The 24,989-nt window shown below is 52.9% G+C and overlaps 1 protein-coding gene across 4 annotated transcripts in view; it reads right to left on the reverse strand.

Annotated features, from left to right (window-relative positions):
- LOC115333603 (BTB/POZ domain-containing protein KCTD12-like) overlaps positions 1-20,075 on the reverse strand; it is a 42,127-nt gene extending 22,052 nt beyond the window's left edge. For 2 of the 4 annotated variants that reach the window (XM_041118963.1, XM_029996747.2), the window contains exons 1-3: positions 19,959-20,075; positions 19,214-19,285; positions 17,259-18,165 (exon numbers count right to left, since the gene is read on the reverse strand). In XM_041118963.1, coding sequence (XP_040974897.1) covers positions 17,259-18,141 — 883 coding nt within the window. In that variant the 5' untranslated portion in view covers positions 18,142-18,165; positions 19,214-19,285; positions 19,959-20,075. Of the gene's footprint in view, positions 1-16,138; positions 18,166-19,213; positions 19,286-19,958 lie in introns of those variants that run through there. The other 2 variants (XM_041118964.1, XM_029996746.1) reach the window with 2 other exon arrangements.
- Between the last annotated feature and the right edge of the window lie 4,914 nt (positions 20,076-24,989).

The following is a 24,989-nucleotide window of genomic DNA, read 5'->3' on the forward strand; positions in this document are numbered from 1 at the left end:
AGAGCAGCGTCCTCTTCTCGGTCACACTCGCAGGGCTCCAGGGTGGTCTAACCCGGCAGGGTGGCGGACGCAGGCAAAGAACATCCCTGTGTTCACCCACGCGTCAGTGCTGGGTCTGCTGAGGAAGCATTTGCATTTAAACTGCTGGAGCTATTGCTTCTCCTCTGTCAGGACTTATGCATGGCAGGCTATTTATTCCAGGCTACGGCTGGACTCAGTGGCATCCCTTGTTAAAATATTGGTGATGCTTCTTGCCTTGGGACACAAAGATCTGGCCCCTAGTTTTATAGTCAATAATTTCAGGGGTCTGCCCAGGCAGTGGGAGGGGGTGGATGTATTAATCCTCCCTTTCTCAGCTCATAGACGCAGGATCCTAGGGGATCATCTCTGATGGATGTTCGTCTAACCTTAAATCTTCCAGGAAGGAGATACCAGTCCTCCCACAGAGACCTGCCTCACTGGTGCTGCACGTTACTGCTGTAGCTGATAGAAAGCTTTTAGTAATGTCCAACCCAAACTTTTGCTACAGTGAATTAAGTGTTTTCATTCTCAGCCTTTCTCCAGTGACCTTACAGTACAATTGATTACCATCCATTTTATAATTAAACTTTGCCTGGTGATGGACTGTTTTCATGTCTTCTACTTTCCAGACTAAACAAACCCTGTTTCTTTAACATTTCCTAATAAGCTATGGTTACTGAATCTCATCTTATTATTTGTGCTTCTCCTCTGGACTTCCTCCAGTTCATCAACATCTTTCCTAACGCGTTGTCCCAAAGCGAGCAGGGTGTTCCAGTCCCAGCGTCAGGCTGAGAAGAACAACATACCCCACGTCTCTCACGTCTCTGGCTCCTGCAAACACATCACCATCTGACACACATCTTTTTGCAAAGGCCCCCACCCTTCTGACCTCGCGCCCGTAAGGTCTGGCAAGCCCTCCCAGCTCAGAGCCACCCGTCAGTGTTACAGGTGCTGTCTCCTCCATCAGCAGAGTCGTTAATGAAAAATATTGACTACGGCCACTCTGCAGAGAGAGTCCTGCGGTGCCCGCTTACTGTGTTTTCCTGCTCCGATAGCGAACTTGTGATAACCGCTCTGAGACCCATTTAAGAGCTGGCTGTGCATTTGCTTTCCGCTGAATTCATCTAAGCAATGTTTCTCAGCGTGCTGCTGCAAAATCTTGCTTAGGAGAAGATCAGTGTGTTGTTCCTGTCCCGCTGCGGGAACTTCTTGCTGCCTGCCCACCCCAGTTAGCTATAGCAGGGACTACTTTGGGCAGGAAACCTCAGAACAGCAGCGAGACTGCCGGGGAGAAGTGGTGAAAAGTGAGCAAACGGGGAATATTTGTGTGAATAAGGCTGCAGAGCTGGGGTCACGCTCTTGGGCTCATGGGCTTGGGTTGTCAATTTGGGGTTTTATCCAGCTATTCGCTGTGTGTGCTCCTGATCTCAGTAGGTTCTCAGCTCAATGCTGGGATGCCTTGGCTGAAATGCCAGCTGCGGGGCTGAAAACGATGTGTTTTCAGCTGGCACACTTAGGAGGCTGATAACCATGGTGAGGAGGAGTATGGAGCAGCACAGGAACAAGGCAAAAACCGTACCCTGGAATCAGAGAGAGCACAGCCTGCTCCAGCTTTGGACATGGCTTGTGGTAGCACCCTGGCACAGCTACGGGGCTTCTGGGAATTAAAAATCACACCCAACACCAGGGAGAGGCTGAGGATGCTCTTACTTGCAGCGTGTTGCTCTTACCCGAGTTAAACCGAGTCCGACAGGTCTCTGGTGAACAGGGAGTGAGGGGGTACTAACAAATACCTTTATTTTGCAGGAGCTGTATGTCAACAGTCTCCTGTATCCACTGCAGCTTGGGCTGGCTGGACGAAGAGCCACTGGCTCTATTTTTACTAGTACAAACTGCTCAAAGTGGACAGCATCTCATGCACTTAGCTTGTGGCCGCAAGTTCTAAAATATCTCTGCCAAATAGTTTTGCAGGCATCTGCACAGCTCCAAACCAATGGTTTTTAATTTGTATGTGTGGTTCAGGATGGCTCCAGGCTGCAGGGGCAGCGAAGGGGAGGGGGTGGTGGCGACTCCTGCCAGATCCCCCTGGGGAGCCGGCCCCCTCTCTGTGCAATTTTGTGTTTAATGTATAAATTTAGCTCTGCTTTGCCTCTTGTGTAATTCAGTTCAGCTGGCAGCAGGCTGGCAGGCTGCCCGTGCGTAGCGAACCACGCACGCCGTGCGATGAGAAACACCTTGGGCAGACGACAGGTCTGGAGCAGCCATCCCATCCCATCCCATCCCATCCCATCCCATCCCATCCCATCCCATCCCATCCCACCCCATCCCATCCCATCCCATCCCATCCCATCCCATCCCATCCCATCCTCCTTGTGATGGGCAGGAAGGAACTGGCAATACTACGGCTCTGCAAGCTTGTTTCCTAAGTGAGATGAGCGCTGTGGGCTCCCGAAGGGCAGGCGAGGAAGCTCATGTGCTGGGGACATGGGGAAGCAAGACCCTGCTCCGGGTGGGCTGGGGTCTCCAGGGGAGACCACCTGCTTCTGTTCCTGCTTGCAACGTGGCTGTGTCTCTCTGCTTCCCCACTGTCCTGCTGCCCAAGCCCTTGGACATGTGAGGGGACATGGGGAACATAGCACGTGGCAGAGGGACAGGATGGGGAGGTGGCCCTCTTCCCACCCTGCCCACAGAAGGGGGAACAGGAAAGCATCTTCCCCAAGAGAAAAAGGGCTTCTGAGAGGGCCCAGGTCAGGAGAGGTCTGACCTTGAGGTGTGCAGGGGTTTGGGCTGCCATGGGTGAGGAAGATGCTTCCCACCCCCCTCTGGGTGCTTGACACTCACCCCAAAGGGTGCTGACAACCCCAAGTCTCCAGGGGGCCATGGGGACTGACCTTCCCACATGAGTACCAGGGTTGGTGATGGGCACAGAGGAAACCCAGGGTGCTTTTGCTCTCCTCACGACAAAAAGAACTTAAGAAATCCATGAGGACGCACGAATCGCAGACGCTTGTGTTTGCAGACCAGATCTGAATGCCGGTACCCAAATCCTCGTGGCATCCAGCACAGCTGACCGGAGCCCATCAAGGATCCAGCCACTGGATTCTGCACGGGGCTACGTCAGGTGGACCCAGACCTGCCCGCCCAGACCTCAGCTCAAAAGCATTAGTGCCAGCCCCAGCCATACAGAGATTAAAGCTGCAGGTCCAGTCTTGAATCTAAAATAATTTATTCTGTATTACTTTTTTGTTTTTCCTTCACCCCCCCGCTGTGTTTTCAAGGTTTTCTCCCCCCCCAGCAAGGCTCAGACCCAGTTAGACGCAAGGTCCCTGCATCCTCCGCAGCGGGGACGGGCCCCACAAACTCATTTCACAAGTGGCTCACCCACTGACCCCGGGGTCTCCAGATTACCAAGGGCTGAGCTAATGCTGAAAGCTCCCAGACAAGCAGCTTTCTCAGGAAGTGCTGTCCTGGAAAATGCAGCCCGAGAGAAAATAAACTCCCCCGAGCCACAGAAAAAGACCCAAGCCTGCAATTTCTTCCTTGCTGCCTGGAAAGGGCTGGGGCTGTGTTTTCCAAAAGGTTAAAACACAGGGTAGGGATGTTATTTTAGTGAACGGCTGAGCCCCTTCAAACCTCTCGACAAATGGATACGTCCCCGAGTCCTGTTTGTGCAGATGCAGTGCTGGGCTGGGCTCCAGGCCCCGTCCTCCCCCCGCCGGGATGGCTTCGGGCTTTGGAAAAATTATGCACAGGGGGAGTGGAAAAAAGGCTGTTTTGCAGGTGGTGCCGAGTTATTCCAGACATGGAACGCAAACACAATTGCAAATGAATGGATTTCCCTCCTCCCCTCTCCAAAAGCTGGTCTGTGCTGGTAATTAAGGCTGGGGATTGCTGGTGGGGGGCAATACGGCAGGAGGCTGTGGATTTTGACTCTCTGCGGTGAGGGGATGCTCTGCGGAGGATGGGGCCCTCCATCCCGGTGGGCACCTTCGTTGTGATAGAGCTGGGCTCTTTTCTGAAGCTCCACGGAGCCCCAGGAGCTGATTCAGGGCAACAAGCCTGCCTGAGGCTGTGCTTCGTCCTTTGCTTGGCTTCTCACAGCTCAGCCTCCCCTTGCTCCAAGCCTCAGCCTTGGTCAGCATCAACCCTTCCCCCTGCAGTCCAGCCTCAGCTGCACCCCAGGGTCCTGGCATTCACCTATTTTTGACGAATTCCCCTTGAAAAAGACATCCTCAGTGGCTTTGGCTGGACTTGCCCCATCAGCCACAGACCTGAGGGTACAACTGGTGGGTGCCAGGCTGGGCTGCCAAAAAGGGAAGAAAGTCAAATGTGGAGTCTCTCTAGAAATGTACAGTGATTAATTGCTAACGGCTCAGCCTTGTGAGAAACAGCTTTAAAAGTAAATAATTGCCTGCTCCAGGTACTAAGGCGGGATGAGGAGACCTCGCTGTTTGACAGAGTCGTTCAGTAACCGTATGCATGAAGCATCAGGGCTCTGCTCGCCACCTTGTCTTGTTCAGCGGCTGACAAAGGCATCCATCGGGTCATTAACTCAAATTAGGACCATCTATTATTATTACTACACAGGAAACCTTGCACACAGGTCGCTCCAGCACACCATTATTTTATCGTGTGTAATCAGGCCTCCCACGAGAGAGCTTTGCTCTCTTGGTTTGGCGCTTAATGGCCCTCTTTCAACACCGGGTCACTTTTCTGTTGTGTCCTCCCTGGCACAGAACTAATGATAACGGCTTCATACGGCATTATGTGATTGCCGCAGCCTTTCTGGGTAACCCGGTGCTCACTGGGGAGGTGTTGTCACTGCTGAGCACAAGTGGGGAACCTGAGATAGACCCCAAAGAGCTTCCCCAACCCCACAGAGGGTCTGGGTATGGCACCTCAAAGGGGACCCCAGTTCCAAGCTGGACTGTCCTCCCGAGTTAGCAGGTCCCTCCTGGGTCAGAGGAAGGTTTGTCAAAGGTCCATCACCCATCCGAGATCCCTTCAGTCTCTTTGCAGCCAGTGATGTGCTTGTGACTGATCTACATCCTCAAGTCTATATTGAAACGCACGCTGACAAAGAGAGGTCCCTTAGGAAAAGAAGGAGCTTTAGTGTCTCTGGGGGCTCCTTTTGGAGCCCATGGAGAGACATCTGCACCTCTAATGCCTACAAATCCCCCCTGTGTTAGATGTCTAGGTGTCACCTCCAGACAGGCATCTGACCCTATAGCAATGCTCCCTTCTCTTGCTGCACTATCAAAGGTGCTGGGGACAACCAGACTTTGACATCTAAATTGAAGATGGTAAAGTTAGAGCAGATCAATCTACTTGACTACATGAACTGCTAGCTTCAGGCAAGTAAATAATCACTTCTGGCAATGGGTCTCTTTTGAAGCTGCAACCTCAGCTGTAACCAGCCTCCCTACTGATACTGGCCTCGCATCGATAGTCCACTTCATGCTGGAGTGTTGATGTGTGGAGAAGGGAGTGACCAAGCTCCTGGGGGACACTGTCTCCTGCTGCTTTCCCACCCCTCCAGGCCAGCTGCCGACTTCCAAGGACGTGCTCCATGCTTTGGCATCGCAGGACCAGAGCTCAGCCTGAGCACACGTGTTAACGCTACAGCTGTTCTTAGCCCCCTCCACGTTTTTAATCCAAGATCTTGCTAATTATCTGAGAGTACACAGAGCTGCTGATCTTATTGTTGGTGGGACGTACACCTGCACGGAAGGTCGTAGTGACCACTGCTAGCCGGGGGACGTCTGTAATTTTGGCCATGAGCACACGGGGAAGCCTCCTTTGCCCTGGGTGAGCTGGGGAGCTGTGTGCATCTCTCCCCGAGGAAACCTGCAGCCCCTTCTTGGTGACTTGTACAAAAAATCCTCCTTTCTTCATGTTGCTAAGCTCCCTCCTGCCTTTTTTATCAAAAGATAATTTTGGGGGGGGGGGTGGATAATTGCTTTTGGTGGAATTTTTAGTGGATTTTTAATGATTAACTACACAAAGAAACCAAAAGTTTCTGGAATAAAAAAGTGGGTAGGTTTGAAGATGGGAAGGGAAGGGAAGGGAAGGGAAGGGAAGGGAAGGGAAGGGAAGGGAAGGGAAGGGAAGGGAAGGGAAGGGAAGGGAAGGGAAGGGAAGGGACAATCCTAGTGAGACCTTACGGCAAGCAGATCAAAGCTTTTTAGTTCATGGAGACTTCCAGTGTTCCTGCATCTCCTGCAGACTCTGCCTGTTCCCTTAAGTCACCTGAAGCCTCCTTATAGCCTTGCTTCCAGCAAGACCCAGCACTACGGAGGGCCAGGGCTGGGATTTCTGGAGCCCAGTACTGACTGATTAACCTGTGAAACAGGACAGCAGATGCTGGTTAGAGATTGAGTGTGCCCATGTGCCATGGGAACCTTCTGGGAACTTCTGAAGCAGCTTCAAAGCAGAAGAAGATGCTGCTGCAGGATTCAGCGACTGTGGGGAGCACGGCCAGAAAGAGAGGGGAGGTGAAGGTCAGCCCTAAGGGGCAGTGGCAGACCCCTGTGCGGGGAGGAGGGGATGCCCAGCCGGAAAACGGTGCTCCCCCAGGAGGAACCAGCACCGCTGGGGTGTCTGCCAGTAAAGCTAAGAACAAGGGAAGGTTTTCTGACTCCTGCCAACTCTCTGCTCGACGGGAGACAGGGCGGTTTGTCCTTCATTTACAAGACCCTGACGGATGACCTCAGCTCCTGCAGCGAAGGTCCCTGGTGCCAAGACCTCACCACTCCTGGCAAATACAAATATATCCCATCACCAGGAAGCATCTTTGCTTTCTGTAGTCTGCAAGAGCCCAGTTTGCTGGAAGGTGGAGTTAGCAACAACACTAAATTGAGGCGGGGGGGAGAGGGAGGGACACGAGCGTGGAGGTATTTGGCGTAAGGCACCAAGCCCTTATCATAACCTCGATGTGCTTGGTGCGTGTTCAGCTTTCCAGTGTGCTGAGAAGTACTTTCCTGGCCTGTTTTGCTAGTGTGACTTCTAGAAGACTGGGAATCCTTCCAAACTAGGACCTGGGGACTTCAGTTCCCCTGGAGCAAAGTGATAGTTAAAAGGCTGCAGCATGGGGCGTCTTGTTGATTTTTTTTGTTCCCCTGGGGTTTTGTGTTAAATCCTCTCCAGGCATGCAAAGAACAATAATATTTTGGGAACGCCCACTGGGAAACATTGGCTGTACCCTCGGTTTCTTCAGGTTTGGAGTTGCTCCATTAAAGTGACTGAAGTCAAACGAGATGTTTCCACTTACACAGGCGAGGAGCTGGAAACCCAGCTGCGTCGTCCGTGAATTTAAAAAATGCAAGTTCTACAGCAAAAAAAAAAAAAAGAAGTTACAAATGTCAGGGCGGGTCTGTCTCTCTGCCTGCTCCAAAATCACTGGTAAGTGCAGGAGCTCTTGGATCCCATGGGAAGCCCTGGGCAGCTCCCCTTCCCATGCAAAGCCTGCTGTGATGTATCAGGGAGCAAGCTGGCTCCCTCTCCACAGCATGCGGCCAGCCGAGGTACGGCCCTGATTTTTAGGGTGCCAGACTTGCTGCCGCAACATCCGCACGAACAGCACATGCAAAACAGATCCCGTGTGACGCCAGGCAGCCTGGGAGCCAGCGGAGACACCCCATCCCTGGGGAGACTTTGGGAGAAGCAGGGTCCCTGGCAGAGGGCTGCGGAGCCGAGCGGAGCAGGGGGAAGCTTTGGTGATGGGAGGCTTGCAAAACAGTTTCCTGTTTGCTTGTCTCTTACTTTTTTTCTTGGTTAACTACGGACTCTACCTACTAAACTGTTGCTTTTACCAGCAATGCAGGGGAAAGCCCTGTCCCCTGCTGCCCCATTACCCCCATTCCTCCTCCCTCAACCAGCCCACAGCACTGTCCGCTTGCAGCTGGAAAAGACCGTCCTCCTGGGTCCTTAATGACATTTAATCCTTTGAGTTGATTAAAATAGTATATTAACCAGAAGACTCGGGCGTAATGGGAATAATAGATATATGCAGGGCGTAATTGCATGGAGAGTGGGACTTCACTAAATGAGCTGTAATCCGTTGTTCTGCTGTAGAGGGGAAGGATTAGAGCACTGTTCTTTATTTTTTTTTTGTTTGAAAGCCTCAGCTCTGAGGAAGTGATCCCCAGCTGGGGCAAAACAGTGTAACTCGGTGGGTTTCTTACTTATACTGTGGGGACTGGAGGCTATTTTAAAACAGGTTGTCTTACAAGGGCGAAGTGCCCTCTCTGTGCTTGCTAGCTTCAGCTTTCTAAGCAGTGAGCAGATGTGGACAGCCTGTGCCCTGCGTTGGGCTGGACCAAGCGTTTCGTGACAGCTCAGAGGTGAGGGAAGCGCTGGGGTATCCGCTTCATCGCCCTCAGGAGAGCTTGGCTCTGCAGAGCCTCCCTGTAAGGACCAAAAAGGACTGGTTTGCCTTACGCTGTAGGTTGAGGAAACTGAGGCAGGGTGAGCTGGGTGAGGCTGCAGCAGTGCAGGGTAGGGCTGAACCCGGGGCCCGTGCCCATCCCTGCAGCATCCCTGTTGCACGTCAGGATGAGACCCCAGCACTCACCAGCTCCTGGCACTGGAAGGGAACTATTGCCACCTCAGCGGGGTCCCTAAACTAGAGGAGAAGCAGAGCCTGGTGTATCCAGCAAAGCACAGACCCACCTGGCTGTGCAGGGACGTGCAAAGAGGATCCTTGCTCTTTTTCCCTTGCTCCTGTTGCTTTTTCCTCTGCAACATGCCCCGTGGACCAGTGAAGAGCGGGCAGAAGCCCTGCTTTGGGTTTGCTAGATTTTGTCTCTTAGGGCCATGAAAGCCATCAGCTTCTCTGGCTACAAGTATCTGCTAATGTGGTACTGATAAACGCTGTCTGTCTGGCCAACCCAGAAGCACAAGACTGGGTTAAGGAAAACTTGAGCTTTTTTTTTTTACAGTTTCCTTTATTTACTTTTTTTTGTCTTTGAGCCTTAAACATTTATGCCTTTGTTTGGTTTTTGGTTCTGAGCCCCCCCTTTTCACGGAAAAGGGCCCCAAACTAAAAACCAAACAAACTCGAAAGCTGAGCTTCTAGTGAAATCGCAGCTTCCAGCACAGCCAGGAGGGCCGAGGCAGCCACGCAATGGCTAGCAGAGGTCCGCAAGCATCACCTCGAGGGTGGGCAGCGCTCCAGCTCTAGCAGACCAGCACATAAGTGCATGCATTTTGGAGTCGGTGGGACAGAATCAAGTGCTTGTACCAGCACAGAGGAGTCCCGAGCCAGGGCACAGCAGCAGCATGGTCTTTGCAGATGCTAGATAGCAGCCTTCTTCCATCCAGGAGGCTAAGCTGCAGTCCTGGGCACTGTCCCCTGTTTAGGGAGTCTCTGTCCTTTGGGACACTGGCAGGGAATGAGCATCCTGGCTATGTCACCTCTGTCTTGTCCCTGCCCCTCAGGGAGAGCTTTGAGGGGCAGCCACCCCTCTCCAGGGCCCTGGGAGCAGGAGAAATGAGGGTGCAGGCTGTGCGGGTGGGGGGAAAAGCTAGCTGCGAGGGACTTTTGGGAGAAGGGGTGGTTCTCTGCCCTCAGTGTTCATTCATGGGATGCAGTAAGGGGAGGGCGGTGGTAGCCCCTGCTAGTGCCGGCAGGCATCCCTCCCCGGGGACAAGGGTGTTCCTCTTGCCCCTAAAGGGTATAAGCAGCCCTGCAGCACCCAAAACTGCTCCTTGCCACGTGCCCAGCCCTTGTGTTGAGTGGGGATGGAGAAAGTTTAAGATGCTGGGGATGAAAGAGTGGTGTGGTGGAGATGTCCACCAGCCCCTCCCGAGGAAGGGCACCAGCCATACCCCAGCCGTGCTGAGCCCCCCACGGTCCTGCTCTGGGGCAGGAGCTGATGCTGGCGAGTGTGGAGGGGGAACAGCAAAGCCTCAAGCCGGTTGTTCTTATTGCTTCTTTATATGGCAATGTTCCCTTGTCCTCCGCTGGGAGCTCCCAGGGCTGTTCCTGCCCATCCCTCCTTTGTGTCCCGCTCTGCTAGGAGCACCGAGGTTTTACAGCCTCCTCTGTGGAGCATGGCCCCTCCAAAATCCCTGGCTGGAGGGCAATCCCCGCTCCCAGGCTCTGGTGGCCCTCGTGGCCGGGCTGCATGGTGGCTTTGTGGCTGCGTGCCCTGGAGCTGACTCTTTGGGATGGCTCTGCAGCAATGGGACATGCAGAAATCCCCAAGGTTGCTCGCAAGACTCCCATGCCCTCCCATTGAGCTTTACTCTGGATTTTATGTTCCCTTTCCTTAAATAAAGAATAAGTTCTTGTTTTTAGAAACCCACTCATTTGTCCCAGTAATTCTGCTGTCTCTCCATTAGGGACTTTTCCTTCTGTCAATGGTACTGCTGCCTCCCTCCAGATCCAAGTGAAAGGCAGAGACTTGCTGCAGAGTTTTGTGGATGAAGCAGCTCTTTTGCAGGTCTCTGGCCGGTTATCCTCCGTTAACAACTCAGTGTGCTCACGTCTGCCAAGACGGCTGCCTGTCTCAAGCTGCATCCCTAGCTCAGATGCCTTGCCAAGCTCTAGGGATTGCCCTTAACCTCTCTAATCTCGGGGGCTGTTTGACCACACGTCTTGGTCAAACCATGCTGGGATGAAGGAAGAGCTGGTACAGGCAAGCTGCCACCCAAGGCAGAGGTGCAATGAATGCTCTACAGGCTCAAAGCATAAGCCTTAAGCATCTGAGCATCCATGATCTTCCAGCTCTGCTCAGTACCTCGATCTGCCTTCACAGGGGACCTGTAAATTAAACACGAACCTGACTCTGGTGCACTCCAGGGCTCACCAGCTCCTACACAGGCTCAGCAGGCTGCTTGCCTGTGGAGCTTGCAAAGGGCAGAGAGGCCACAAAGTCTGTTTTCTTGTGTGGTTTTGCTGCCTAAGGGCTGAGCTCATGCAGGGGGAGGGGGATTTGTGGAGGTCTGCTATACCCCAAAACCCGTTTTCATGTGCTTGGCAGGCTCCTAATAGTTGAAACACTGCCAGGTTGGAGTGAAACTGGCCCACAGATTCAGGTCCTTTAAGAAAAGGGAAGGAACACGGTGTGTGAAGTTACACAAATCTTTCTCCTTAAGAAATTGAGCTAAAACCACCTAGGCACTGGGGGCAGCTTCCTCAAAGTTGAAGGGACCTGCACTTTTAGAAAGGGCTGAGCAGCCTGCAAACTGGGTTGACTGACGGCTGGGAAACGGAGGCTGTGCATCCCAAGTTGCATCTGAACCTTGGCTTCCACTTGTGAAATGGCCTCTAAATCTACAGCACCCTTCTGCATGCTTGTGGTTCTTCCCAGCCATGGTCCCTGGGGTGGGCACCAAGGTGTGCACCATTAAGCTTTCCAAAAGGCCCTGGGCAGGGGATTGAGCTGAGCTGTGGTGGCCTGGGCAGGCTGCGCCCGTCTCTGTCCTCTGTTGTGGTGGCTTTGATATGGTTTCTCCCATCAGGCATGGGTGGCCTGGACTCAGCTGTGGTATCAGCTGGGGACAACATGCCAAGGATCTCGGGTCTAGAGAAAGAGGATGCAAGGTGCTCCTCTTCCTTGCCTTCCCAAAGAGGTCCTCTAAATGACGATGGGCGAGGATCACAAGGCCAGGCTCCATCTCACTTGCTCCAATGATCAGGAACATCAGATCATCCCTGCCTGCTAGCCCCGATCAGCCTTTGCTAGAGCTCCTAAATTAATCCATGAAGGCTGGGCTTGTACAGCTCCTCCAGTAACACCAGCCAGGTGATTTGTGCTTTCCATACAAATGCTTTTCTTCACGCTGCTGGCAGGAGAGGCTTTTTGTGTCTCTGATTAGAATTGCAAGAGAGGATGGCACTTGGCAGTATGCAGTAAAGAGCTGTGTTTATCCTCTATAATTGCTGCATGCTCCTCTGCCTCCTGCTGAACCACATCATCCAATTTTGGGCCAAGTCTAGGAAACCATGGGGCTGAGTTAAGTTTTCTATGCTCTAGAGTAGTTCATGAACAGGAAGAAAAATTATTTCTGATGGCAGATTTGTCCTGCTGCCCCGGGGTGTTGGGGACTAATGTGCCCTTTAGGGTCACTTTAAGGATGCTGTTGGCAAGGTGGACTCTGCATCACAATGTATCTAGCCTGGAGAAGGATAAGGAGGGAGAGGGAACAGACATCTGGGAGGCAGGGGTTGTGCTGTGGACTCAAATATGATTTAGATGTAATCTGGTTTAATCTATTTGCAAGAACATATTTCAGTCAGATACTGTACAGCTCTCCCAGAGGACAGGGGGTGATAATTCCCAGCCATCCACCACCTAAAAGTAAGCAAAACTTTTTTAACTGCAAGAGCGTTTTAAGAAAACCATCTGCATGTCACGAAGTCACAAAGCCTAACCTGCTTTAGCTCAGAACAAGCTGTCAGCACAGGTTGAACAAGCTTCATTTGCAAAGTGCTCCTGCAGCTCTCCGCCAGCTGCCGGAACAGCTTACCCAACCCAAAGCATCTTCTGGCTCTCACGACTTCCAGCAAATGCAAACATTGACTGCTCAGCTGCGTTTCCTCTCTCGCTTCTCCCGCGGCCCCAGGAAGGAGGCCCAGAGGTCTCCCCGCGGCTGGCCGGGGCAGAGCAATGCTCTGCGCATTGTCTCACCTCCTGCACATCGCAGCCAACTGCTGTCAGCTGCTAAACTGAGCCTAAAAGCTTGTTTCGTTAAACCCCTTCCTACAGAAAAGCATCCAGGCTGCAGTTTCTGTACCAAGAACTGGAGAACCCCCGTCTCTCTGATAGTTTTTCTCAGTGGTGAATACCCATGCTGGTAAAGGTAGTTTTTTGGGTTTTATTTTTCAAATTAGAAGAGGTTGGTCCAAGCTTCCAGCTACTGCTGCTTCTACCCTTCCTGTGCTTCTTGATCAGCAGGTCCTTCGCTATTTCAACACTGCAATCAAGTCTCGATCTTTGTGGTGCACTCAGCCTGGGCTTCTCAGGTCTCCCATGGCAGGATGGGACTTCTAGGCTGGGGACAGGGGTTTCTGTGTCTCCCCTCTAGCCTCTCTCATCTTCTGGATCCCACAGGACCCTGCTTGTCCTCTTCCCAGTCCCCCAGAACCGCTCTGCTCCATACTTATTGCCTCCTGGCTGCTGGCAGGATGGGGAGAGCTCAGCTTTGGGGCAGGGCAGGGCTTTTCTGCCACCAAAGGGGGTCCCTTTAGAGAGGGGCTGAAGACAGACCTAGGAGATAAAATGTTTTCAGATGTTCTGTCCGGGTGGCAGAAGCATCTGATAGAGACAGATGGGATTTGGCTTTTCCTTATGGGGAAAGCTCAGTTCCTGCAGGTTTTTGTGTAAAATGAGACGCTGAGAGAGTAACCAGCAATTTGTGGGCAGGGTGCTCGCCTGGGAACACAGACCCGGCCCGAGTTCATGTTCTGCCTCATTTGAACGAGGGATATTATTTTGGGATGGATGATTTTCTGGGGATCTCCAAATGAAAGGGTGAGTTACATTAACCCTCAGAGGGAAAACAAGCTTTGAAATCTTAAAGCCCTTTATGAAAACATTCCTTGGTTTCTGGTGAGCTCAGCAGCTGCTGAGCTTTGCAGTGAGACCAGACGCCTTCCCAAAGGACACTCTCCCCCACCGTGGTCCACATTCTTCCACAACAGACCTGCTGCCGCCGCACAGACCCCCCCTTGGGAGGTTTTGGGCTTTTTATGCTATCCTAAAAACTATCCTCAAGGCCAAGGTGGTAGGTGGTCTGGCATCTGGGAATGGATCAGCTCTAGCTTAGACACAGTCCCCACTTCTCATTCACAGCAGGACTCCTTTCAGAAAAGCCGATGACTGCTCAGTGCAGGTCAGATTAAAATAATCACAGGGATCCCTCCCGGCCCTGGGCTTTTGCAGACAACGTGACTAATCCCCCAATGCACCTGCAACCCATTCTTACTAGAGGCGTGCACTGCCCATGCACAGCCCACGTGCCCTTCCTCGGAGGTGCCAGCCCTCCGACGCTGGAGCAAAGCCACCCACGACTGAGCTGGGGGCAGCCGGCTCCTCTCCAAAGCCCTGGACCTGCCGTGCGCACGGAGGATCTTCACTTACAGCTCCTAGACAGGAGCAGGCTTCTGCTGCCAGTGCCTCTAGCAGGGTCTGGTGCTGTGCTTCAGAGCTAGCTGGGGAGCACTGCCTTAATCCAGTTGTGCACTGGCAGAAATCAGGGCCTGAAGGGCAGGGTCATGCCACTTTCCCGGGAAGAGAAAAGCACCTCCGGGTCCAACAGCCAGGGCTGGCTGGAGGGAAGGAAACTGAACAAAACCTGATTTTTCCCTTGAGTCCCTATGGACATCCTGGGTGGTGGGAGATGCTGAGGACAGATCACAAGCTCAAGGACAGCTAAGTAGGTCTAGGTACTTTGAACAAGCCCAGCCCAGAGACAGACCACCATGGTCCAGCAGGCAGCTCGAGATCTGGAAACACACAGAAATGCAGGCACGTTCCCAAGAAAAGCCAGCAAAACAGGCGACATCAGGAAAGTGCCTTCTGCACTGTGTCCTTGAAGCCCTGGAGACTGAGAGCGCTTCCCAATTAACTTCAGCCATCCTCTGCTTCTTTTTGCCCAGCTCAAGTGACTTGCCATGATTGTTCAGAGGGTGAGGACCTCAAATAGATGTTTTTCTATGCCACCATTTCTCTGCAAATGGTCTCTCCTAAGGATCAAATTAACCAGGTTCGCCTCCCAGCCACGGGCAGCAGCAAATGGACACTCTTTCTATTACTAGATACAGGCAAAGAAAAGAAACAAACCCAGATCTTTTGTATTTTTGTTGAGATAGATCTCAACAAAAGTATTTTTTCATAAAGTATTGGTTTTCATGAAAACTGTCAGACTCAGATAATTCAAAAGTAAACTCTTCCGCTCTGATCGTATTTCACTCAGGGTATTAGGTTTAACAGTCCAGATCACATAACCTGGCAGATCAAAACCACCTAAATGTTGACTTTGCTGTTATGGTTTCTCCCTCAGGAAAAATGCTTCCTCCTGTGAGATCGATTTTTCAGTCCAGTTCCAGAGGGGGAAAGCAAACATCAAACCACCAGCATTTCTCACAAGGCAGCGATTTCTTTTTCTAATCAGTCCTAATTAGTAATGATCAGAAAAATCTTTAGTTAAAAAAAAACCACAAGCAAACATGGAGTGTGTGTCCCCTCCCCCTTTATTTAAAAGCTTTTAATTCTGTCCTTTGGCCTCTCTCTCTCCACACACAGCTCAAGTTCCTTTTTCTTTTCTTTTTTTAAAGCTGGTTGTCATTTCCTCTTCAAAATGCTGTTGCAATGAGGAACAAGCCCTCATAAAAATACCATTTTAGCCTTCCCCTTCTTCAGGAGAGAAGGACAGCCTCGCCGTAAAGTCTTTGCTCGCCCTGCGTGCCAGAAGACTGCAGCCTTCCCACCTCTTCGGGAACCGGCTGCAAACCTTCCTCCCAAACGAACCCCGAACAGAAATGCCCCTTCGGCCGGCATCCAGCCGGCGAGCTGATCCTTTAGCTCCCTGCACCAAGAGGTTCGCAGGGGCTGCTCGAAAAGCAGCCAGAGGTGGAGGACCAGGGATGGATGGCGGGTGTAAGGGAGCCGTGACCTGGCAGAGCGACAGAGAAGGAGCAGGCAGGCACGGGCAGCGGTTGGGGACATCAGGGGAGCGGGGTCACCCGCGACTGCTCCTGCAGGAGTTGTCACCGAGATCTGCAGGCTGACCCCTTGTGCCAGAGCTCGCGAGGCCCTGCGTGAGCGATGGGGATGAATGCATCGTCCAGGGCTGGTCTGCAGACGGGTGGGTAATTCTGGACCCGAGCGCTTGCATCAGCATCCCTGCAGGGATGCACTGCATTGCAAGCCAGCCCAGCTGGGATGGGAGCGAGGGTTCAAAGAGGAGGAGGGTGTCAGAGCAGGGCAAGAGGGCTCCAGTAAGTCTGTCTGCCTTCCTTCTCCTCCGTATTTGAATCCACGTACTAAAGCGCATTGCTCCCTGCCCACGTGCCAGCGCTGCTGTCCTGCCCGAGCAACACGTGTGGGTGCAGACAGCGCACATCCAGCACTACAGCCTTTGCACCCTGGCACACGAAGACGGAGGCGAGTCGGTTTTGTTCCTTTATTACACATTGCCCACGCATGGTAAAGCTGCAGCAGCCAGCCCCAGGCCCAAAAGCAGGCCGTGGAGAGCTGTGATTGGAGACACCTTTGCAAAAGATTGCCAAAATGGCAAAGATTTTCATGTTGGGCAAAGATTCCCTTTAATCTGTGAAGTCGTGGCTGCAGCTGAGCCCGACTGCCGCTCACCGGAGCGACCCAAGCCCATCCCCCTGAAGCCCAGGTCGCTATTGTACTCCAAAGGAAAGATGAAGGTACTTTTTTCTGACAGACCTCCAACTAGTTTGAGAGATGTATAAGCATTTTACACCCTACAGCGTGTAAAGCCTTCCCCCCCCCCACCTCCCTCCACATATGCATGAACAGAGCATCTGTCTATCTGCCCACCCCCCCCCCCCCCAAAAAAACCCCCAAGGCATCCCAGAGCAGCAGTGATGCTTCGAATCAGAACTGCAAACACAGGGTGCATCTTTAACCTTCCCAAGCACTGACAGTCTAAACGCTAAGCTGCTTACATGGGCTAATGGCAATATATCCGTGCTGCGAGGCTTCATCTTTCCACCACCCCCCCCCCCCCCCCCCCCCTCCTCTCCGCTTCCCACCTTTCTCCATGTCCTTAAACCAACACTTTCTCACTCAAACCCCTTGGCAGATCAAATACAGTGTATGCAGCATGTTCCCAGGGAGCTGCACGGCGTACAGGGCATGAGAGCCGAGTTCAGCCTCCAACACGGACAAGCTCATCCAGCTGTAGGAATCCCAGCCCAGAACACAGTCCGGTGTATCCCCCCCTCCCACCCAAAACACGTACACGACAGTGTCCAAGTCCACACATCCAGGGAGGGTTGGGAGCTACAGGCGGCTACTGCAGAAGTCGGAGAGAGGGAAGAAGGTTGGTGGTCAGCAGCTGCTACGAGGAAGAGCTGGGCAGGTTCAACACGGAGGAAGGAGGAGGAAAAAAACCCAAGAACAAACTCAAAAGGAGGCAAAGGGGGGACACTGGGATTCGAGGGTTGGATGTCTACCTTCTAGGCAACAGCCAGTACAGGAGAAGAAAGGGAGAGTTGGTGTTCGGTTTGTGGGGTGGGGTTTTTTGGTGTCACTCACGATAGAAAACATATTCGGTGTAAGAGGTCCAGATCCTGTCATCTGTCTGGTCATGGGCGAAGGCACAGGTGCCTGTGGAGTTGCAAGCCACCATGTGGAAGCCAGCATCAGCCAGTTTATCAAAGGCTTGCTCCAAGAAGGTGAATTTGAGGTAGTACCTGGAGGTGTACCTCTCCGGGGGTCTGTCCGGGTCCCTGCTCTCGTTCAAGGTATCCCCAAAGACCTCCTTGGCCAGCGACGTCTTGCCGCAGACCATGATCCGTGCCACCCTGCGGAACTTGGCATCCGTCTGGCTGTCCCTGCCCAGGGTGTAGGAGCCCCGGTAGCCGATGGTGATGAAACCTGCCCTGCGGACGTCGGTGCTGGCAGCACCCGTGCCGGCGGTGACGGTACCCCCGGGGCCACCGGCCACGGCGCTGGGGAGCGTGGCACTGGCGGAGGTCAGGTTGCGGGTGGCATCCGCGTTGGGGGAGAGCTCCTCTGGGTCGCTTTGGCATGGGTCGTCTCCCAGCGAGTTCTGCTTGCTGAGCTTGGGGGCCAGCATCTTCACAAGCTCCGGCAGCATGAAGTACTCGGCCTCTCGCTGCAGGCGGCTCCTCTCCGGGAAGTGGTCGGGCAACACCAGCTGCTGGTCCCTCATGTAATCCAAGATGTATCGGAAGAGGAAGCCGTCCCGATCCACGAAGAACCGTCCCTTGCTGTCGCGGGCCAGGGAGCGGACGTTCTTCTGGGTGAACATCTCCCAGAGGAGCGAGCCAGGCACGCTGACCAGGGTGGGATGGCGGGTGATGTAGACTTGTCCACCCACATTGAGTTCAATGATCTCAGGGAAGGGGAATTCCTCGCTGGGTTTGGCACAGCCCGTGTTGTCTGCCAGGGCCATAGTGAGCTACTGCTGCCTTCCCACCTGCAACAAAAAGCAGCAACGTGCCAATGTTAAGCCTGCCAGCAAACGCAGCCCATTGTCCCACTGACCCCAGGCCGCATCGCACTTGCTTTGGGTCAGCAAGCAGTGCAGGATCAGGCCCCTGTCTCTCCAGGCATCTGGAAGTCAGCTCTCTTCCCCAATCCCTGGCTCTGGGAATAAGCAGCATTATCTAATGCCGCCTTCCCTTCCATGGCACAAGAAGGGAAGAGCATTGCCCGTGGTCTGAACACGCCATCTCCACCTGCAGCTCTCCCGACGGTCAGCTCCCAGGGCTGGGGCTCAGCACCTTTGCCGAGGAAGGCTCAGCGACGCCGTACTGATGTTAATAACAGGAAAGCCAGAACCGTCACACCCTGGGTCTGACCGGAGACCCGCCTGGCCCAGCATCCTGCCGGTCAGGAGGAGGTGCTGAGCGTGCCAAGGGAGGACCGCATTACGGCGCAGTGTCTCCTGCCGAGCCAGTGAGCTGGAGGGGAGTTTATGGTGCCACGCAAGGAGCACCCACGGGTCTGCCAGAAAAGCAACGCTAGATACACTATAAAGGACGGAGTGACAGTGCCTTTTGGCACGCCTGCTCTGTCCTTGCTCCTGGAAAGTACTCGACAGAGACTCGAGGCCAAGCTGAGAGCAGGTGAGAGATGGCAGGGTCTTTCCAAGGGGCTGGGACCAAGACAAACACTGGTACAGCCTCGGGCCAGATGCCATGTTTTTATACATTTTCCAAAGGCAAGCGGATTCATAGGCGTCTCTTGACACTGCAAATCAGCGCTTACATAAACCTGGTTCAGCAGACGGACTCTGGATCCAGCCTGGCCAAGCCGTGCTCTTGTGCAGGGATTTGGGAGACCACGGAGAGAAGGGGTTTTCCTGCACTGCTCCGAACTGCCTGGCAGGGTTGGCCTCAAGCTCTGCCCACTGCCCTGTGCGATGTTAGTGCACCCCTGGGACTACTTTGAAGTTGGCAGTAGCTACCTGCACCCCCCCCCGGGGGCTGGTCCCACAGCCAAGAAACAACACAAAGTCTCGCCCCGTCCTTGTGTCCTGCCGTATGGCTTCACAGGAGCAGCACAGAAGGATCCTAATGCAAATTTCAGAGAAACTAAAGGGCAAAAATAAAACTCTGTGGGCACTTTTGGGTGGTGGGAAGAGCTGAGCCTGCATTTCATGGCCACACGCCTCCTCCCAGCTCGTAGGGATGTTCAGGGAGAATCGGTTTTGAACAAGGAGTGACTTGGGCAAACCTCTGCTAAGGAAGAGGCTGCAAAGATCGGACAGAGGATTGGCGCGGTCCACCTGGCTTCGAGCTTCCCAGATCCTCTCCCGCAGTGGCTTTTAGTCCCTTTCCCTCATGATATGCCCACACCGCTGCTCCCCCGCTACAGAAAACCCGGCAGGAGCCCGCCTGTGCCTGGAGCTCATCTGGCAAGAGCCAGATCCCTTTGTCACGGGTGGCGGAGGCTGAGGGCTGCCCACAGCAGGGCTAGGAGTTTGCAGGACCGGGGTGTGTGGGGGGGTCACACACAAGAAAAGCCACCCCCCTGCCTCCCTCATGCCCGGAGCACCTTTGCTGGCAGGCTGCAAGCCCTCCCCGCACCCGGCAAAAAAAAAAACCAAACCAAAAAAACCCCAGCGGGACACCGACGGGGACACCGGTTCCAGGAGCCGGAGCCGTCCCCAAGCCCTCCCCGGCGTTGTACCGGCCGGGGGACGGACCCTCCTCTGCCTCAGCCCGCTCCATCCCAGCGGGGCTGGGACCCCCCCGCCCCCGGTACCTCCGCAGGGCGGCCCGGCCGCTCCGTTCCGTGCCGGTCGGTCGGTCCGCGTCGGTCGGTCGGTCCGTGCCGCCGCTCCGCTCCGTTCTGCCCGCCCGGCCCTGGCCCTGCCGTTTTATGGTGGGGAAAGCGGCGAGCGCCATCCCCCGCCGGCCCCGGGCCCGCCTCGCCCCCGCCCTCCCTCCCCGCCTCCCCCGCCACCGGCTCGGTTCCATCCCCATCCCCGCACCCACCCACCCCCCCCCCCACCATCGGGAAGCTCCGTGCCGGGGCCAGGCGAGGCCAGGGGATTCCGGGGGGCCCCCCTCTCCAGCCCCCGGCAAAGCAGGATTTGGCTCTAATGCCATTAACCCGGCTGGGCGAAAGCATTACAGCACCCCGGCACCCCCGGCATGTCCCGGGGAGGGGGGGACACACACAAACCGGGGGCTGCCCACCCTGCACTCCCAGCCCCAGGCTGGGCACGGGAAGGGGATGGCAGCCCTTAAGATGCTGCGGTGCGGTGCACAAGGTGCTTCGCACGCTCGTGGTGCGGTGGTGGGAGTAGGTGCCGGCCCTCTTTGCTCCTGCGGGTGTTTGGCAGGGGACCGTGGCCAGCCGGCAGACCCAGCCCGGCCAAACTGGCCTGGCACCGTTTCAGCTGGCTGGCCAGTTGTGGGGCTCAGCATGAACCGCAGCCCCGAGGGGCTCGGTGGGCTTGGGGAACCGTGGGCAGATGCAAGACCCTGGGTGAGAGGTGGAAGCGGTCCCCCAAACCGGCTGGTTGACAAGGCATCCTTCATCCCTCTAGCCTGGCCTGGCTGTAGCCATCCTCCCGCTGTCCCAGCTCATGCCCCAAATCCCACACCTCCATTGCCACAGGGTGGTGCATCTCCATGCTGCTCAGATAGGAGAGGGCAGCTCCAACTAGCACGTATCATCTCTCATTTGGCCGGCTCAGGTACCCGGCGAGGTAACGACACAGAGCAGGATGCTCAAGGACCGCAGATCCTTGTCCAAAGGGCCACTGCTTGTTGGAGTCCTTTCTGCTCTCTCTTCACCAATATTAGCACCTATGTCAGGGCTGGCTGGGGGACACCTCGAGGTCCACGTGGCAATGCGTAGCCACAGAGCCCCACAGCTGGCCAAGGCTGTGCAAAGACCGGGAATTAGGGATGGAAACAAGGTCACTTTTCTGCCCCAGACTATTTGCTCAGGGTCTGTTGAAAAATTCCACTTGTTTGGTCCATATTGCTGTTCCTGGGATAATTTTATATCCTTGAGCTGTAGGGACTGAAGTCCCCTTTCCCAAGGTATGAATAACACCCGGCGGGATCATAAAGAGCTTAGCCTGTTGAGATAGCCTCTTTGTTAGTGTTGGTAAAGCCAGGCATGAGAAGAGAGAATCTATCTCTTTTGTGTTTGTTTAAAAAGGCCAGTTTTCTGTAAAGATGGGAAAATACAATGACTGCAAACAACATCTCAATATTTGCCCATTTCCTAGGAGTCTGATGAAGGCAGCTTAAAATCCAACTTTCTGTGACAGCGCAGCTGACCTGAGTTTATCTATGAGTTTATTTACATGTACCTGTCAAATTTTGTAAGGGCAGAAGATACAATTTCTATCCCACCTAAAGAACAGATCCCTGAGTCTGGCAACTTAGGTCCAAGGAATTTTTCTGTTTGGGTTTCTCATTGCTGTTTTCTTGTAGCCCAGCAGTGGCATTGCACAGATGTGTGATACGGTCACTGAAAGTACAGTTAGAGACGGGATGTCTCTCTGAATAAACAAGCCAGGATGCTGTTCCCTGGGACTGTCAGTATTTTGGGAGAATAAATCCATAGGTATCAGTCTTGCTATAGCAAGTCAAGGGCTACCTGAAGAATGCCCTGACATGGAAAAACCAAACGTGGCATGGCTATGCAAAGAGCAGCCAGTGGAGGTGACAGCCTTAGCATTAAAATGAACTCATGGATCAGTTTTTGCTTATGTCCCATCAGGGCTGTTTGCTTATTTTTCTATAAATTGCAGGGCTATCTGCCAGCAACTCTGTTTGCAGGTAAGCAGGTGAGAGCAGTTCCTGGAGGTGTCTTGAATTCAGCAGCGTCCTGTGAAATCAGGGTTTGTGATTATTAGTGATATGGATCAGGGCTGCGAAGGCTAAGTTTTCACACATTAAACCAGGAACTTTCACATGTGCATATTTTGTGGTATATATTTATAGATAGGGGAAAGCTAAAAATGGGATAAAGTGTTTTGAGATTATAGAAAGAAACAACAAAAAAATGCCTCAAACTAAAAAATAGGAAAAAAGAAGGAAAGGGAAATAGGGAATGTTTTTAACATCACAACATTTTTTAGCTCAAAATTTTGTTTCACCTGCAAATGCTATAACTTAAGAGAAAAAGACATTGAAAACTTGGAGAGCCAAATTCCTCCTCACCAGACTGTTGTGTAAAATCATTATAGCTGGGTATTGGACCTAACCAAAATTCTGGCTGGGATGGATGGATGGATGGATGATGGAGATTGGTTTGCTCAATAGGTAGTTGAAGCATCTTCTCTGAAAATGTCCTGTGGGCAAATTTATTCACCATGAGCCTGTTGGTTGATAGGGTTGGGGCAGGATGAAATGCAGTGTATTTCTCCTCACTCTTCTGGAGGCCTGATCCAATGTGATTGCAAGGTCATTGAAAAATTCCCAGTGATTTTCAGCTGTGTTGGGATACAACTCTCTATCTCCAGAAGATGCCATAACCCCAAACATAACCAAAGCTTCAGACCATCCTCCCTCTCACCCATCCTGGCCCACAAGGGACTTGCAGAGAAGCAAGGGACACAGGAAAAACTCTCTGTATCAACTTCTGTGCTTCTCCCCAGCCAAAATCCTGGTGGCAGTCTTACAAAGCCTTATCTCATGCCAGCACGGGCAGAGGTGGAATTAGGGGCCCTGTTAAAAAGGCTTTTGGACATGAGCAAATGTGAGCAGCCAGCTGCAAGTAACAGGCAGGCTGTGTGCGGGCAGTTGTGCTTTGCATTAAAACCTCCACTGTGGGCTGTAACTCCATAAAACACCCTCGTGTGCCTACTGAGAAGGGTTGCCCACTCAACATCCCCCAAGTCACAAGGACTGGGGGCTGTGGGTTTTGTTACAAGCAGCTCCCGTGGCTTGTGCTTCCCTCCCAGCGCTGGTGCAACAAGGGCAAAGGCTCTGAATGTACGGGAAGGGAAAGCTGGAGGGAGTTGGTCTAGTGAGTATATTAGCCTTTATTTGCTGGAAGTACTTACATTAAGTTTCTCCTCTGTCCAGTTCACTATTTTGCCCAACTCTGTCAGAAAGGGATCTCTTTGAGACCTTATAGTGTTCCATCAAACTCAGCTGAAATTGCGCAAAGAATTCAAAATACATGGGGGACAGCAAACGCAGAGGCACACCGTCTCACACACAGCACTCACGCATGCGTGCCTGCACTGTGATCATATTAATCTTGTTTCCTTAGGAAACGAGCCTAAAAATAACCTGCATTTGATAATGCATTTGGAAGGCTACAAAAGCAAGGCTGCCCCTGGGGAGTTAGTCGGAGGCTCCCCACAGACAATGCTCTGCCCAGTGCCCTTGGCGAGGTGGCATTGCTGCCCAGAGCGGGAGCTGCGAGGCTGGAGGGATGGGACCTTGTTTTGGGGTCAGCAGAGTTATCCTGGAGGCTGTGCACCATTGTGAGAGAGTCGGGGTGGGAGCCCAGGACAGGCACGGTGAGAGGAGGAAGATGCTGGTGCTGAGGTCTTGGGAAGCTGTGGAGAAAACGTCGTTTGCCTCAGCTGCTCAACGCAGGGCTCCAGGCACGTGGCAAATCTGTCAAGGTGTGTCTTTACCCAGTGTCTGTGCCACTACATCCTGGAAGAGCAAGTTCGGTCTCTTTCCTCCGGCCTCCCTTTTGACTGGAGCAATGAATGTTAGATGGCACTTCCCTCTCCTGCTGGATGGATTAGACTCATTCTGCCTTGAAATTCCTGTCCACTGTTATCTAAGCAACAGTTCAGCCCTCTGCAATCCTCACGCCAAACCCTGCGCTTGTCTTGTGCGACGTAACGCTGCTGCCTTCAGCAGACCTTCCCGTCTAAGTGAAAATGCACTGTGCTGCTTTAGTGCTTTGTCCTCCACACTACCGAGACTCAAATTGGTGCAAAAATTTTCATGAGCTGAAATGGAAAGTATCCAGGCCACCACTGACATGTCTTGAGGCAACTTGAAGTGTGATCTCCAGAGAAGGGGAAGATGTTTGGCACCGTAGAAGCGATGAGGGGGTCTGGAAACTCAGAAGAAGTTGCCAAGAGGTTTTATAAACCAGCCTTTACGAGTTCTTCCAAAAAAGAATGAAATGAGAATTTGGGTCCCTCTCTGACTTCTGAAGACTTTTATCAACCGCAACAGTGGAATATGATTCATCCACGTCCCAAGAGAAGGAAAGAATGGGCTTAATGTGTGTTTGTTTGTGTCCACTCTGTTATTACACAGAATGTGGTCTGGTGATTGCAAGGAAGGTGCTGGCATAGCTTCCTGGCTGCTATTTCCAGCTCTTCATGTTTTCTGAGCTTGGACACAATTCACTTCACCTCATGGTGCCTCGACCTCCTCATCCGCAGACTGGGGGGTCCTGCCCACTCTCCATTCACCATAAGCTTTGCTAAAAGCCCCATTGTGCTGCTCCAAAACTCTTTGAAAGGTATTTAAATATGTATTTTTAAGGGCTGAAAGGACTATAAACTGAAAATAAGACACAAATTTTTCCATTGCCTGATTTTTTTCTCAGCTAAAAAAGAAAAAAATAAATAAATCAGTTATGCGCCCTGCTCTGATGATGATCTTGTGATACATCACGTTGCAAGGATGTTGTCACAGAGAACTGATGCTGCTACATCTGCTTGATCAGTTTCTTATCTAGAGATAACAAGGAGAAATGCGTGTTGAGGGAGGAATATTTATTAGAGGAAAAATCCCGTATTTCATGTACGTCAGAAGGGTCCAGCACACAGAGGTTCAAATTCCACTG

Source organism: Aquila chrysaetos, chromosome 21, assembly GCF_900496995.4.
Source record: "Aquila chrysaetos chrysaetos chromosome 21, bAquChr1.4, whole genome shotgun sequence".
NCBI classification, from domain to species: Eukaryota; Metazoa; Chordata; class Aves; order Accipitriformes; family Accipitridae; genus Aquila; species Aquila chrysaetos.